This window comes from Pelodiscus sinensis, chromosome 16, assembly GCF_049634645.1.
Source record: "Pelodiscus sinensis isolate JC-2024 chromosome 16, ASM4963464v1, whole genome shotgun sequence".
Classification (NCBI taxonomy): domain Eukaryota; kingdom Metazoa; phylum Chordata; order Testudines; family Trionychidae; genus Pelodiscus; species Pelodiscus sinensis.
In genome coordinates this window covers 3,488,073-3,505,653 of record NC_134726.1, presented here as the reverse complement: position 1 = coordinate 3,505,653, position 17,581 = coordinate 3,488,073, and the positions used below count along the sequence as shown (strand labels likewise).

Sequence of the window (17,581 nt, the reverse complement as noted above, 5' to 3'; positions counted from 1 at the left end):
CTTCTTGTTTTCTTTCCCTGACTACACATCAGTCCACTAATATCAGGAACCTTCTCCTTGCACAGTTCTTAACAGACACTGTCCACAAATTGACCACTAAATAAACCTAAAGGCACAGGCTAAAATATGTCGGTAGGGATTTATTGATGGTTTTCCTAAAACAGTTTTTATAACGGATCATTTTTAATTTTATAACTGAGCAGAGTAGACAAAGCTTAGAGGCCATTGGCCTATGTGGGTATTCATATAAATAGTTAGTACATTACAATTCAGATTTATTGTAACAAAGACATTGGGCCACTGACCCTGGAAAAGCAAGAATGACTTAATTACAACCTAGACAGAGACCTACAATGAAGGGAGTTGGAAAATTGTGTGTCTGGAATAGAATGCACTGTTCCCTGCACAAATATTCTGCACATTTGGGTTGTCACAGCTATAATTAGATGAGTCTCCAAACTGTCCAGAGGTCCAGTTTGTATTTGTTTTCCTGGATGCATTTTTAACAAGGCAGTGGTGCTATTTTAATCTACTGTTATGCCTGTAGTACTGGGATTCTCAGATATTTCACCACCTGTCCCAACCCCCACCTCACATATGTTCCACTTCCATTCACAATCTCAAGTCTCTGCAGCAATTGCTTACATGGGAAAGTGACCATAGAGAGTATTTAAGGTTTTTTTTTTTTTACCTGCTTTTTATTGTCATTTAGTTACCAGAAATAAGGAACCATTGATGTATTGCCAGCCAGCTCTTCCATAAGCAGAAGCTTCAGAAACTAGGGAAGTGGACATATGTTTCTGACGCTCTATATTTTCTATCATGATGAAATGAAACAGCATTAGTCATTTTATTGTTTGGAAAGAAGGTTGGAAAACAATCCCCATAATATAATTTTAATCCAGAATGCCTCAATTTATGTGAACATATTAAGTATGTCCTTTCTGTGGACGTGCTTTGATGTAGATCTGTCTTTTCAGGCTCCTTGTGAAAGCTTTTGTTAATATGGGCCTATTTGAACTCTGCTTCAATGAATTTCAATGCTGCCAGCAGTTTCACTTGATTTTATGTTTCATTTCCTCCTATTATATAACTTTGCTATGACTTAATGGCATATTCTGGTGTTTTTCTCTGGTGTTGGCAGATTTACTCTTCTATAACTTAAAATAAACCACCTTACAATAAGAAAAGGAAGAGAAAAGATATTAAATCAACAGTGCGGTAGTAAAGTTCTGACTGGACACATGAACCAGTACGAAAGAACAAAGCAAATATACAAACGCTATTAAATTGGAGAATACAGCTGGAGACTCAAAAATAGAGAAGGACATCTCACAGCATAGAGTAAGCCCTTTGATGACATGAAACTGTGATGTGGCACCAAAAAAATTCAAATATTGCAGTTAAAATGGAAGATCAAATCCAACGAGGGGGGAAAACCTCTCCTTCACAAATCTCGACATGCACATTTACAGATGAATGCAACACAAAAGAGAGGGGAACAAATAATCTTGAAATCAAGCACAAAATCTAGACAGATAGAAAGCTGATGTGATTATAATCAACTTCATAATCAACTTCATACAACAGGGTGAATCTCCCTAGTCTGGCATCCTCAGGATCTGACTGGTCCCAAACCAGGGAATTTGCCTGACCAGCAGAAGTGAATGCCAGCCTCTCTGCTGCCACAGGTTGTGGGGCTCTGCTCCAGTGGTAGCAAAGGGGCTGACATTGACAGAGCAGGGATAGGGGGTGCTCAGAGTGTAGGGCTCAGCAGCTGCCCTGCCTCTTCCCCTGCGCACTCCCATCCCTGCTCTTCCTCTTCCCTCCCTGAGCTTGAATGCTGCAAATCAGCTATTTGCTGCACTTTGGAAGCTCTGGGACGGTGGGATAGGAATTGCTGAGTGCGGGGCCCCCAGCTTTTCCTTGTGAATGCTCCAGTCCTGGAGCACCCACAGATGTTGCTGAATGAGGGAAGTACAGTATGGATTATAGAAGTTCAACCTGTAAACTGCTCAAGGCTTCTACGTGTACATATTTGGCAGCACAGCAAAATACGGTATTAGCTGATTAAGAACAATTTTTCACCTTCAATGTTTGTACACAGGAACATGATGTGACGTACACTAGAAACCCAACATATTATAAATCATTCTAAATTTCAAGATCAGAGAAAGTTACAGAAGCAAGCGAGTTAAGCAGATTTACAATACTAGAGTTTACAAACAACCTCAAAGATGGTTTCTCTCTCATCAGGGTACAGCACTTCTTTAATTAGAAGCGTGTGATTTGCTTTTGTTAATTCCTTTTATCTTTACTCATTGAATCCCCATGTTCTTTGAAAATCCATGCTCTTTGGCTCTACATTCAAACTGTCAATCATTTCAGTACCCAGATTCAGAAGAGAATTTTTCTGTTAATCCTGCCAATGTTCACAAATAACTAGTGCTACACAAAGTGGCAGTTAACTCCATCATCCTTCATCTCTCATGCCATCTCATAGCTCCATTACATGCCAACGTAGCCTCTACACTAAAAACAATACTGAATAGTAGTAGTGCAGGTGTGCTGCTCATAGCAAGTATTAACTTGTGACTATTAAACAAATGAACAAAACCCAATAGCCTTCCTCTAAATCCGACCCCCTTAAAAATTAGTCGTTATCTTAAAAATCCGCTATAATTAAAACAAACATGCTGGAATGTTATTTACTTATTTATGAGAAGTCAATCAGTTTGGTCTTAAAGGCATCCTTGGGGGAAATAATCAATGGTGTGTCAGAAGCAAATTAAGGAAATGTTGCAGAAAATACTCGGTATCTTCCTCAACTTTCTAAACCCTAGTATCACTCACAAGGAACTCCTGAGCTTAAAAGCATTTAACAGTTAAATTTTTTTTGTATGGGTGATCTTGAAATAATCAGCATCAAGAAATTCTAAACATGAAAGAAAAGAAAAGAGCAAGCAAACAAAGCCCAATTTTTGGCAGACTACATTTCAGGGTTTCAGAGGGGTAGCCGAGTTAGTCTGTAACTGGAAAAACTTAAAAACCAACAAATAGTCTTGCAGCACCTTAAAGACGAACAAAACATGTAGATGGCATCATGAGTTTTTGTAAGCACAACCCACTTCTTCAGATGAATGGAGTTATTAAAGGTCCAGTTTTGAGATAAACAGGGGATGGGGGGAGAGAAGGAAAAAAAGAGGGGGGGGGAATCCTATACTTTTTTAGGCCAACTCCACAAGCCAAATACACAGAGAAGCCTTGGAACTTGTGCCATTTACACAAGTATGATTCCTCTCACAAAGATATGAATAAAGACATTGGCTGGATGGCCCACTACATTCCACATCCTAATGACATAAAAAGCCAAACAATTTGCAGCCTCTCCTAATCATGCAACTTTTCCAATGCTCATGTTTCGTTAAAATTATTGCACAGAATGCAACAAAACAAGCACAAAAGGCATTTTATAAAACACATTCTGATACTAACATGCAAGTATATGACATGGGCTATCTTTGGATTCTCTGGCTACACCTACACGGCAGCGTTACTTCGGAATAACAGACATTATTCTGAAATAACAAAGTCCACGTCTTAACACAAGCAGTTATTTTGACAATGTCAGAATAATGTTGAGCTGAAGGACTGCTTACTCTGACCCCTATGAACCTTACTGTACAAGGAGTAAGGGAAGTCGGGGGAAGAGTGCGCTCTCTTGAAATAACTGCTGTGTAGACAACACCAAAAGTCAAAATAAGCTATTTCGATTTAAGCTACGCAATTAGACGTACCCTCTGAGGCACTAAGAGACATGCAATGGAGAGCACTACACCATTAAAAACCACCACAGACCCATCACTGTTTGGGGTCCAACTCCCATTGCCTTTCCGTGGGAGCATGGTGTCTCATTGCCCTTTGTGCCTTTCAAAAGCTCCCCCATATGTTTTGGGGGGTGGGGCTTTATAGCTTTGTTTCTGAATCACAAAAGAAGAAATTCAAGACCTTTGCGCTAAGGACCATGACACTTGGTCATGGTGAAGCTGTTAAAAGTGGCTATTGTTCTGGCAGCAATAAGCAAACAGAGATACAATTTATTATTTATTATTATAATAACTATTAGCTACTACAGGGTGAACCTCTCTGGCACTGGTCAGGTCCCAAGGGTGTGGACTAAACTAGAGAACTTGCTGGACCACAGGAGGTCAAACCACAGCCCAGGGACTCCTCTGCTGCTGGCCCCAGGGTCCTAGCCACTGGCTCTTTGTACAGGGTTTCAGCCCCCAGCCTCTCTGCAGCTGGCCAGGGTCCTGGCTGTCGGCCCCAAGGCTGCACTCCTGGCCCCAGCCAAGGGCTCCACAGCTGGCCCCAACCAGGGGCTCCCCAGCTGGCCCCAGCTGTGGTCCTAGCCTGGGGCAGTAAGGGACACGGACAGTGTGAAGGGGAGAGGGTCTCAGGAAACTTGGCCCTACCTATGGTAAGTGGACAGCCAGCTAACTAAATCATGCTGGCCCACAGATATTGCCAGACCAGAGAGGGCTGGACTACAGGTTCAACCTGTATTTACCCAGATTTAATTAGAAGGCGTGTAACAACTCACAATGGTGTTAATACTATTTAGATCAACACTGAAAGAACAGACAGCAGCCCTTGAATGAAGAGCCCAGAAATGTTTCTGACCTCAGCCATTTTATTTGTTTAGTGACAGCAGAAAAGAGGCCATGATGCTCCTAAGTTAGGAACCATTTTCAGTAGTCTAATGAGATACCAAAGAGGCTACTAATACTCATGTAGTAACACACCTTGAATAGCCAGGCTGGTTTTATTAACTTGGTAGGTTCAAGGACTGTCTTTTTGCTGGATGGTGCATTACTGAAAGAATTAGAGATAAGATTTCCTCAATCCTGGCTCCTGTTCAGAAGAAACTGGCTGGGAATCCCTAGAGTATGCCCTTCTTTCACTTTTAGTTGCAATGTACAAACTTCTTACAGGCATAAGGTTGTTGTGAGAAATACAATTGTACAGTATTAAATGTCAGAGAAAAGATGTGGCCATATTTTGATGGCTCACAGCTACCATTGGAAGAACTTAACTGCAGAAAAATGCCACTTTTACTTCTGGGTATTGGAGGGAACCATCAAATCAGAGAAAGCAAATGGGGTGGGAGAGAGGATTAAAGCACCTCAGGACATATATTCTAGTCACAGAAAATATGTAAACAAGACAAGACATAAGAACATAAGGGAGATGGATCACTTGATCTGTTCTGTTCATTCCTATGGGGCACTCGGCATTGGCCACTGTGGGAAGACAGGATACTGAGCTAGATGGACCTTTGGTCTGACCCCGTGTGGTCGCTCTTAAAGAAGTAAGTATAACTTTACTCTGCTCTCAGTTTTAAGGTTTTTTTTGGACTGAAGATGGATAGAATTAACTAAAAAAATATGGCTGTGCAGACACAAAAGAACATTTACATTTCCCCACAGTCACCATATTTCCCTTCGGAGATGAATTCATTTTGGGCAAAAATAGAAGTGTCATTTAGTTGGTACAAGAAATATTTGTTTAAACTGGAACCTTGCAATATTGAATATTATCCAAAGTGGGTCACCCGCTCGTTCCAAAGTGGAGTGAAAAAGGGTTAACGTTACAGAAGTATGCAAAGGGAGAACTAGTCGGTGTCTGCCCCAGGAATTAAAATTAGAGGAGTGTTTGAATTTACATGGAGACTTGGAAAATGGTTAACTAGGCAACTCTGGGGAGGGATGGTAGAATTCCGGGAGGGGGGGGGGAGAATAGGGAAATCTCTGGGACTAGTGTTGTCTGAGGCCCTAATCCTGCAACTGCTTCTGTGCGGACAGACCCCTGTGCCCACACCGAGCCCCACCAAATTCACTGAGCTTCTCTGCAGCACAAGTGTCAGCTCATGCAGTCAGTCATAGGTGGAGGCCCAAAATGTTGAACTTCTCAACTCATGGCAAAGGAGCTTCCGTTCCTGCTTTCAGTGGCACTCGGGAAGCACGTCATTCTAACCTGTACTGGAAAAGCACAGCATAGGGGCAAAGCCTGAAGAACGCAGCTCAGCACCATTACTTCAGGACAGAAGGGACACTGAGAATTTCACACTCAATCTGCATTTGGAGGCTTCAGAGGACTCCCCACCGTGACACAAGTATTGCCTAGGTAACATCCTCACAGTGGTTGGCAGTTTGAAGAGGATGAAGCACTAATGGGCATCTTATTAAGCTTAGTGACACCAATTACCACCCCTTCAAATCCTAATACCTTCCACAAAAACAAAATGTAAAACAACAACACATAAATAAATAAATAAATGTAACCTCAAAACATTTATCTAACCTCATCTCTCTTAAATCAGGGGTGCCAGTTTCACCCAAAACCTCACAAATCTCAGGCGGTGGTGGTGGTAATATGAAAACTGCTTTTCAAACACCAAGACCTAGACTGTAGAAACTTTAATGGTTATTTGGTTGTGTTTGGAACTCTATCCTTAATCCATCCATGGACATCAACAGCCCATTGGTTGTAAGGAAAGCAGTACATCCAAAGCGTATAATGACACATCTGATCAAAACACTGTTAAAAGAAGGTGAAATTGTAACAGCTCTGGTGCTGCTCTATCTAAATGCTGACCACTGCAGCACTCAGCTCTTCCTCCAGCCCAACACAAAGCAAAATTGTGTTACCACCTCTCCATGACATTCTCTTGTAGTACATTACTGGCACTTTTTAGGTCAGTTTCATCCGGTAGATACACACACATCTGTTTCGTTTGTTTACATACAAAACGTCTGATAACAGTAAAACATTACACACCCACACATACCCACGCACCCTATATAAAACCCAAGGAGTTTCATTAGCTGAAAAAAGTGTTTTGTGAGAAACAATAAAAATGATATAATGACCACAGCTTTTTTTTTTTTTTAAAACGGATAGATACCCAAACCTATGATTCTATTTGGGGCCTTTATACTTGGGCAGGACGTACAATGGAGTATATCTGAAGGCACTTAACCTCCACTCAGCTGAAAGATGGTTACAGAGGGAGCTGGGGAGTTCTGAAGAGGGCTAACGGGCCTGGAGGGGAGAGATGGATGAAAATGAGCACTGAATCACTGTGATCCACACAGCATTGGGTGCTAACATGAAAACAAACAAACAAACCAATGAGTCTAGAATGTCTTTCTTCAAAAAAGAAAGTAGCCAGTTGCAAATGTCTGTGTGTTCCTATGGACAGAGCACATCATGCAGCTCTCTGCCACTGCATCATACACTCTTAGAGATATTTAACTTGGTCAGTTCATTGACCTCCTCAGTTCCTGCTTCCTCATAGTCTTTCTTTACAGCTTTGCCAAACCGGCCCCTGTCGTCTGCTTTCACTGCCTCTTTCTGGAGCTTCTTGTAGGACGGAAGCATATCCTTGTGTTCTAAGTTGTTATCTGAGCCCTGGGATGTCTTGTCAGAATACTGTACAGAAGGCACCAGATTGGCAATCTCATCGGTAGGAGACCGCCCAATGCTGCCATCCACTTGAACCCGGATGTCTGGAGATATAGACAACTGGTGATGTGGCACAACCCCACTGTCCATGCATTTTGGGTAAAGGTAAGTCTTCATCTGACCTTTTCCCTTCACGTTGACTGTCCCCCTATAATCAAAGTCATATCCCATCTTATTTAGGATACGGTAGCTCTCCTCACTCACCTGTATCCGGCACTCCACTCCAGTAGTGTCCATCCTGCTAGCAATGTTCACGGTATCACCCCAAATGTCATACAGTAACTTGGTGGTGCCTATGACCCCAGCAGTGAGAGGACCATGGTTAAAGCCAACACGAAGTTTAAAATTAAACCACAGCATATTGTTGTTGAAGTCATCCACCACTCGCATCATTTCTTTGGCAAATTCAAAAAGAGTTTGCAAATGTCCATGTGGGTGGTTACTGTCCTGACACTGTGCGGTGTTCAGTCCTGAGGCAGCCATATAAGTTGCCCCAATTGTTTTGATTTTCTCAATGCTGCTGTAATGGGGTTTGCTCAGCAACTCATCAAAGTCCCCGATCAATTCATTCAGGACTCGATAGCATTCTTTGCCCCCCTCGTAATTCTCTTCATAGAACTCACTGAAGTTCACAATGCTAGCAAAGATCACTCCCCCGCTGTCATGGTTCTTGGAGTAGCTCTGGGAAACCTTTAACTGTTCCGCCACATGATACGGAATAATGTTCCTCAGCAGCCAGTCAGCTTGATCCCTCATACTCTGAATTTTGGTGCGGTGAAGATCAGCCTCTACGTCCCCATGGTAGTGGAGGCGGTAACTGACTTCAAACTCCCGATTCAGAAACCAAACCAAAAGGAGCAGGAGAAAGAAAACCAGTATCACTTCCTGGCCAATCACATCTGCTGGTTTCTTTACATCATTTAGCACTGAACTGTTGCATGGATTCTTCCTAGAGCTAAGGCAGAGGAAAATAAAAATAAAAATAAAGATGTGCTTAAAATCTAAATTCATGACTTCTTAATCTGTCAAGCCGCAGTGTTAAAAATCCCTCACTAAAACCAAGTCGGTGATATAAAACTCTCATTTTATTTGCCCAGGCTGTTAAACTCTCTCATACTCATTTTAATTAACACTAAATTAAATGCAACGAGTAGTCTTGTGGCACCTGAGAGAGACTAACAAAAAATATATAGCTAGGACCATGAGTTTTCGTGGGCAAAACCCACTTCTTAAGATGAGATGATCTTGAGTGGAGAAAAAAGGAGGACCCCTCAGAATAAGAAGGGAGAGGGAGAAAAAAATTACCTGTCAATTATAGTCCCAGTGCCTATGAATGGGCTCTAAAACAGCATGGAAGGAAAAAGTGGGACATGGAAAAGCAACAGCATCAAATCTCTTTGTTGTGTTCTTTTAAAAAACTGAACTGTAGTAAGTGATTGACAAAAGCATCGGCTGAAGCCTCAACCCCCAGTTTTGTAATGGACTTCCTTGTGGTGGTTGGTGTTCTGCCTTATCCAAGGCTAAACCATGGTCTGACAAAAGAAGATATGGGATTCTTTCTTTGATAAACTGATGAATATTTCCATCTGGCAATGAAAGATCTGGTAGATTATTTTCTGCCTAGATTCTCTATTAAACAAAACAAAAAACCAACCAAACAAGAAGGTTGAGAATCTGGAAAAAAATTCTGGCCAAGCAAAAGGCTCAAATAACATGCAGCTAACACAAGTTTCTTATCAGAGAAAAAACTGGAGCAGAAGGCATGACTTGGTTTATATGGAAGCCGGAATTATTCTTTGGAACTAAACTCACAATAGTTCCAAGCACAACTGTTTCCTGTTGAAAACTCATGAATTAAAATCTGCATGAGAATTCCTGAATTTCTCCAACCCATTTGGCAGAACTCGCCAGTAGGATACTCTTTATGTTCCATCTCGCTGCCACAGGCAGTAAAAAGAACTGATGAAGGGCTGTGGCCACTTCACCTTTTATGCCCTCATATGGGAGCACGAGGCAGCACAATGCACACGGATAGCTCCGGCAAGACACTAGAAGAAAAAAATCCAGTTTAATGCACATGAGGCACTCCCACCTAGAGTGGGCTCCAAAGACACATGTTTGAAGTAGAACACATGATCTGACTTTTAAACATGACCAGTACTGCTCTCATTTATAGCTTGCTGGCGCGTGGGCATTTGTCAGTTTCTAATCATTTCCTCACTGAGCTTGTTTCCAATGTAGATGTCTCTAAATACTAATATTAGCCTTGCTTTTGTAATGACAACAATTCACTCCCGGTCTGATAAGAGAATTCCCTTAAGAGGACTGAATTCATCCACAAGGCAGAGAGTTCGTATTTCAAATGAGAGGATACATGATCTGTCCTGGATCACAGATCTTTTGATCCCCATTGTGACTACAGTGAAAATCAGCTATGCAAAAAACCCACAGAACTACCCTGAAGGAGGAAATTACTGAAGTGATGCCCTTATCTTGAAAATCAAATCTCTGAAAATGTTGCACATAATGGTTGTACAAAACTGGTTACAACTATGATTTATGATCTAGCATAACTATAGTTGCAAGAAGTTAATGAAACAATGTTTATTCTTTTAGTTTGTTTACCCTGTGTATTTGACAATATGTTACGACTGAGTAATTAACAAGAGCAAAATTCATTAAACAAAATAAACTTTTTAAACAAATGGAAAGCAGAAAATGCCCACCAAAACCAAAAGCTTTACACATTTCTTAAAGCAGCTTATGCATAAAATTCAGAGCTAGCTAAGTTGTTTGCTGTTTAAAGGGTGTACTAATAGAAAATGGAATTTTAAAAATTGTTAAACTGTGTAACATAATGGCTGCGGTTACAGCAGAAGTCCTTGGAAAAACTGTCTGACTTGTTACAGAGAGATCACAAATATGGGATACCTTATTCATGCTTGTGAGGGTGTCTAAGATAGACACACACAAGTGCATGCACATGCTTATTTTTCAGTAAAGGAATGATCATTTGGAAAAAAAAAAGTAATGACAAGCTTCTCAGGGTAAAAACCTGTTTGGATATCTGATTTCATTAGGCTCCTTTGAAAATCTCAGCATTAGAATCTGTTCACATTTTTATCTATCATAACTTAAACATTGTAATTTTAAAAGTAGCATATTTTCATACTAGGATCATTTCTCTAACATTAGCTTTGTTATTTGTAGGGACATTATCAGTGTAAGACTAGCCACTAAAAGGATGAACTCATGTTTGCCCTTGATTACACAAATCAGAATTATTTTTAATGATTAACAGCCAGCTAAGTTCTCTAGTTTTCTAGTGCTCAGGCATCACTATCTGCAAGCCACTGGCAGTTCTGAGCTACAGAAGTGCCTGGCTAATTCCATGAACTAATAAGGAAGACCCAAGTTGAGGAAAATATTCTGACATTACTTTCCAGTGGTCACAATGCCTATATTTTCTGTTTTAAATTTGGATGTAGTCTATTGCAACAGCTTGTCTTATAGCTCATCCAGCGTTTAATGACATTCTCTCTCACATACACACAAATTCAGAATGCTCAAAAATCTCTGCACTAGGAGAAATAATAAATTAAGTGTACACTATAACTGGAAAGCACAACTACCATTCTCAGATCTCAGAAAACCCAAGCCCAGATGAAACGTTTTCACAATTCTCAACTTCAGTGAGAGCAGTTGGTTTTCAGCACCCAGTGATAAAATCATGAGCGATGGCCACACTGCAACAGTGACAAGTAAACTGCCTCTGTACAACTTTCACTTCCTAAGGGGTCATTAACAAAACAGGCTTTTTTAAAAACCAGGAGGCTATGTTGTCAACTGAGCTGAATTGGGAGCTAGTCTAAATTACAGCAGCTGGCTGTGGTGCCCATGGGATCACTTGTCAACTATGAATTGGCAGACTGTGCAGCCGTGCTCTGCCCTGTCTCCAACAAACCTTCTAAACTGGAGTCAGGGACAGTTCCTACCCTCAGGGAATTCTCAGCTGAGCACCTGTGGGTAGATTCCAGCCCCTATGCACAGCTGAGCAGCACAAAGAAGCTGGACAGAGGGACAGAATCTGGCCCACAATCTGTGCATACTGTTTCAAAAAATGGTTACCACTAGAAGAACAAACACTATAATTTATCTGTCACAATAACTCTCCATTTCCCAGAAAACCAAATATGCAAGGGGGAAGCATTTTGCATTTCAGCATCAGCGTTGTTGATTTCCTTCTATGGCATTTGTATAGTTAGTGTGCTTTCCTGGGTACTCATGCAGCACAGACACAACTTGCTGAATCCCTGTAGGCTGCAGTGCATGCAAAGCTTTACACAAACAGTGACTGAAAACAGAGTCACATACAAACACTGTTAAGCTATACTCTGAGTTTAGACAACTTCTTGTAAAGGATAATGGTAAAAAAGGAATGCAACAAGAGGTTTGCCACAACATAGTAGAAGCGGACACTGTACATGTAAAGCTTACCTAAAGTTCTGTATTGATTCTAGGTGGGACGTTTCTATGGAGCTGCAATATAAAGGCATTAAAACATTAGAAAGAAAACAAACGGATTATGCAAAGCAACTTGACAATACTTTAAATTAGTTCAGATGAAATGTTTAGTACGTAATGAACCACGATCCGCAATCTGTCTTGAACATGAATTTCAGACAAACTTTGCTTGCATGTGACTTAGCGGTATCTTTTGCTTGGGAGTGGTAGAAGCAGAGAGATGATGATCCAAGTTTTTCCGACTAAGCAGAACTGGAAGTAATGCAGGCAAGGCGATGGCTGGTAAAGGCCACTTTCAGATCAGTCCCAACCCTCACACTTAACTTGAGCTATAAGAAGAGGTGTGTTAGGAACACTGAAAGGCAATTACTTCCCAGTCCTCTTGGACCAACTTTGTAAAAAATGACAAGAGGAGAAACAGCCTCTTTATGACAATGCCAACTCAGAGACATTTTGAGTTTACTTGCATTCCAAACTCTTCCATCAGCAATTAGAACAAAGAACAGCGAGGCACACAGTGCTCAGTGACACGAGCCAAGAACAACTACCACCCTCCAATTACTGTTTAAAAAATGCGCAAGAATGGATCTGTCTCTGGTGTATGAAGAATTGCCATTACTGTGGTGACAAAGCATGATTAACACCATCGACATTACAAGAAAACTAGCTGTTACTAAGGTTTTCAAAAGAAAACTCTGGGGGTCTGTGATTTAGACTTTATGTTCTGTTTTTCACTGTTATTTCTAGCCATTGTTTCACTAGATCCAGGATTGCGAAGGAGAGTGTATTATTTTGGATATGTATTTCCCGTTATAAAAAAGGGACAAAATGCTCTGCAGTTACTGTACTTTGTCCATTAATGGTCACTGTTTTACAAAACACAGGACAAAATACACTATAATTGGGCTTGTTTGTGTCTTATATAAAATAGTCCTGTGCTGCAGGGAGCTTGGAGACGACCCACCCCAACAAACTCCAGAGGCATGGTGTTTTCTGGACACTCCCTATCACAGCAGCTGAATCCTCCATAGATATCAGCCCCTGAAACTATGTTGGCTGATATGTGAGTAAGGACATCTTGTCAGCCTTCTGGAATGACCAGCAACATGAGCCTTGTTCTCAGTTGAGAAGTGGGGGAAGAGGAGATGGCAGAGGGGCCAACAGACTTGCTGGGCCCTCTGGCAAGCTGGGAGAGACCAGGGCTCCTTGCTCCTAGAAGAGGTGGGGTCTTGGGCAGAAGGAGAGGAGCTGGGAGAAGCCAGCCCTCAGTGCTGCCCAGAGCGTGCCACGCCACCCAACCCCAGCCCTCAGTTGCCCAGAGTGCAGTAGCAGCAGCTCCTGGAGCTCCTGGCCCTTTTAATCATTGGACCCTGGGGCAACTGCTCCCTTTGCCACCCTTGTTGGCGAGCCTGGGAAAAGGTTTCCTATATTCCCCCCCCTCCCCATGCAACTCTGCAGTGCTTGGGTACAATCTGACCAGCTGTTTGCACCTGGAATTTTCTCTAGAAGTCAAAGCTAGTGAATTAGACACAAAATCTAGTTTTTCCCTTTTAATTTGGTTCTGTAGCAAAATGCCACCGGTATAGACAAATGAGATGTGTCTTGTCTCAGTCAATCAGCCAATCAAAATAAAACATTTTTCACCTCTGGTTAAGAACCTTCTATTGCTTTTTGCAGGCACGCTCTCCAGTGCAACAACATCTAGAGCTATAAGCAAATTAGATTATCCTACCGTGTGTCCCTAACACTACCCTCCCAGCCAAAGTAAAAGCCCAAGTGGGCCTTCCACCAGGGGGTCTGTGATAGTACCACTGTACCACAGAGAAAAGTTAACAGGTAAGAAACTTGATTTTCTCTTGGAGGGAGTGCCCCAGACAGAGACAGATGGGTAGCAGCTCGTCCAGCTGCTGGAAGGTAAGAATCCAATAGGTGCACTAAAGAAGGAACAAGGATGGGATGAGGTCAAAGGGAAGAGGAGAAGGAACCAGACATTAATAACTGGATTGTTTTCATTAAGGCTGTCAAGAAACTAAACATCTGGGCAATGAGGAGGGGTCAAACTGACAGTACTTGTGGAAAGCGTGTGCCAAGCACCTGGTCACGCCATGGTGCAGCTCATGGATATATGTCCCATTTCTGCTCAGGAATGGGAGGCAATTGATCATTCCAAGCTAAGGCGGCACAAGAATGGGTGAGTTCACTGCAAAGTCAGATCCATCCAGAGGCAGTCAATCTAGAGAGTTTGTGTCCATTATTGGGACCCTGGAACAGCATCACTAGGTAAGAGGCCTACTTATACTCCGGTGCAGCCTAGAAAGAAATTCATCTGTGCCCTGTGGTGAAGTCAGAAACTTGGATGAGATGTTCTTATTAATGAGGAAAGTTACAACTCAGGCAACAAGCTGGGACATGAGCAAAGAACTGCCTTTTCCTTCGTAAAAAATCTGGGAAAATTACAGGGAAGGGACACTCACATCCCCACACAATTAACTGTGGTAATGGCGTCTTAAACCACTTTCCAGGAGAGAATGTGAGAGGCAGAGAGGCAATGGAATAAAGATCAACCACCTTGGGCTGACAAAAAATGATAAATAAGCCGCTGAACTTGAAGAAAAAGGCACAAGGTGTGATGATACTGAAGGCAGATCTTGAAGGCGTGTCTGACTGATCCATCCACTAGCTACTGGGACTTGAAGTAGTTCCAGATTCTCCCATGCTACCTGGACAGCTGTCAGTAGTTACTGTGGAGAAGTCCTGTAATAAAATTATACTTCAAGGACATGTTAGCACATTATTCACATTCCACTCAGGGACTTGCAGAATGAGAGAAAGAGAAGGTGCCTGCTTAATGTTGTCTTGATGGTTGACTTCAGTTCTGAGTTCTTTCCAAAGGGGGCCCACTTTTCCTCCTAGGGCACTGGTATCCATCCCTGTGCAAAAAAGGGTCTATTAAAATGTGCTTTTGTTTACTAGATCCAGATCTGAAAACCTTGGCAGAGATGTGGAGAATGCCTTTGATACATCTTGAGGGGATTTGCTTTGATGAGTATGTAGCGTGGCCATCAGCTTCCTGCACTGTTTGGTCCAGGAAAACTCTGAGAAGGAGGTAAAAGATTGGGCTCCAGTGGGAGGCAGTCAGAGGCCACTGCAGAGTTACACTTTATGATGAGAGAGCCAAAGTTTGTGGTAAGAAACTTTGTAAGCTTCTGAAAGTGTCCAGTTTTAACAGTGTGGGTGGACAATGGGAGAAACAACCTTGCAAGAAACAACCTCCTCACTGAGAGCAGATTGCTCAACAGGGGAAATACGTAAAAAGCTTGAACTGTACGGGAGTGTGGTACCATGTCGGGGACCCCCTCGATCCTGCACCCCCCGTAGCAGCCAGATGAGACTCAGCCAGCCAGTAGAATAGAAGGGGTTTATTGCTTCTCCAGGATACAGCACAGTGTAGGCTACAAGAGTCAGGGCCAGGATGCCACAGACCCCTTGGGTTAGGGGGTCTATCCCCCCCTCAGCACTCAGCTTAGTCTGTTCCCTTCATGTTTCCCAGCCAGAAACTGCCTCGCTCCCAAACCCTGCCCCCCCCAGCCAGGTGTTCGTCTCTGCCTCCCTCCCTTTGTTTCTCCCCCAGGGAAGAGTTTTGTTAACTGCCCAGGCTGGGACCAGGTGTCTGGACCAATCCACATGTGGGCGAGTCAGTGGGAATCACACATCACAGTGCAGGGGAACCCCGGGTCACAGAGCAGACAGCACCCCCACTACATCACATCTCTCCCCCCTCCGAGAGCGAACTGAGCAGGGTCACTCCACTTGTGACCTGGGGAAGTTTGGGCCCCCTGCCAGGTAAAGCTGCAGCGGTGACACTAGTGCTCCCCTTGGCTTGGGCTTGCCACAGCGGTGCCCTGCAGGAGCTGACTCCCCCATGTGCAGCTGCTGCACAGCTTTGAGGGGGCTGGCACGGGCCCACTCTGTGGTTATACCAGCCCTTCCACTTCCCTTGGGCTCTGCCAACAGTCTCTCCGGCCGGGCCCATCAGCTCAGCAAGCTTTCCCAGAAAGCCAGGACATCCTCCACCCCCGACTCTCCATTTGGGGAGGTCTCACCCTCCCATAACTCACTCAGCAAGCCCAGGGGGTCCTGGCCCCTTCTGCACCCTGACTCGGTTGGGAAGAACCTGGCAGACCCTCGGGGAGCCTCCCTGTGTGCAGACAGCAGCTGGGGCAGGTACTTGTCCCAGTCCTGTGGATGCTGGTGCATGAAGGCCTCCAGCATTTGCTTCAGGGTCCCCTGGAACCTCACCAGCCCGCTGGACTGGGCAACATACGCTGGGGCCCAGGTGAGCCGGGCCCCGTGCTTATCCCACAGGCACCAGAGTGGGGCCGACATGAAGTTGGATCCCTGGTCCGTGAGGACCTCCTTGGGGAACCTTACCCTGCTGAAAATGGCCAGCAGTGCGTCTGCCACCGTGTCTGCCTCGCTAGATGGCAGAGCCACGGCCTCGGGGCAGTTGGTAGCCAAATCCACTGCTACCAGGATGTATTTTTCCCCGTCCGGGTGCCTGGCTGACAGGCCCCACTACATCTATTGCTGCCTTCTGGAAAGGCTCCCCTACGATGGGCTGGCACCTCAAGGCAGCTTCCCCCCATCCCGGGCTTTCTGCACCCTCTGGCAGGAGTCAAATGTCTGGCAGTACCACTGCACAGTCGCAAATATCCCGGGCCAGTAATAGGCCTGAAGCAGCGTCAGCTGGGTGCCCCGCTAATGGGACATCATGGGCCAGATTCAGCAGCCTGGGATGATATTTTTGGGGGACCACCAGCTGCTGCTGGGACTCCCACATCTCCACCTTCCCTGGGGGAAGCCATTCCTGGTTCAGGAATCCCCTCTCCCACAGGAATCTCTCCTGGCAGCTTCTCCCCAGGGGCTGAGCTGCGCCAAGGCCACTCCAGTCCCTCAGCATCTGCAAGGAAGGATCTGCCTGCACCTCAGCCTGGAATTCTGCATCTGGGGCAGGGACAGGGACCTGTCCCCCACTCCTCTTGCCTGGGTCTGGGGCTCTAGCCCTGCTGGGCCTCATGTCTGCTGGGATGGGGCCCTGAGCCCCCGGCAGGGAGCCCTTCCCTGGGTCAGGGTTGTCAGCCCCTCGCTGGACCGGGCTACAGGTGGTGACCAGGACCCTGTGGGGTTCGTCTGGCCATTCCTCTAGGTCATTCCCCAGCAGCACCTCTGTGGGTAAGTGCTGGTGCACCCCACTTCCTTGGGGCCCTCCTTGGCCCCCATTTCAGACACACCCGGGCTACAGGCACCTTAAGCGGGGTCCCATCTATGCCCCTCAGAGTCAACCGAGTGTTAGGTACCATGTAGACTGGGGCTACTACCTCGGGCCGGGCCAGCGTCATCTCTGCACCCGTGTCCCAGTAGCCTGTTAGCTCCCTGCCATCCACCTGCAGGGGCACAAGGCACTCGCTCCACAGAGGCCGCCCTACCCCCAAACCCAGTACTGCCTCCAGAGGGACAGATCTCCCAGGGA

At 44.4% G+C, this 17,581-nt stretch overlaps 1 protein-coding gene across 2 annotated transcripts in view; it reads right to left on the bottom strand.

Moving 5' to 3' along the window:
* Positions 1-676: 676 nt before the first annotated feature.
* ADCY9 (adenylate cyclase 9) overlaps positions 677-17,581 on the bottom strand; it is a 98,009-nt gene continuing 81,104 nt past the window's right edge. For both annotated transcript variants that reach the window (XM_006130609.4, XM_006130610.4), the window contains exons 9-10: positions 12,025-12,066; positions 677-8,482 (exon numbers count right to left, since the gene is read on the bottom strand). In XM_006130609.4, the coding sequence (XP_006130671.2) occupies positions 7,294-8,482; positions 12,025-12,066 (1,231 nt within the window). In that variant the 3' untranslated portion in view covers positions 677-7,293. The remainder of the gene's footprint in view (positions 8,483-12,024; positions 12,067-17,581) is intronic.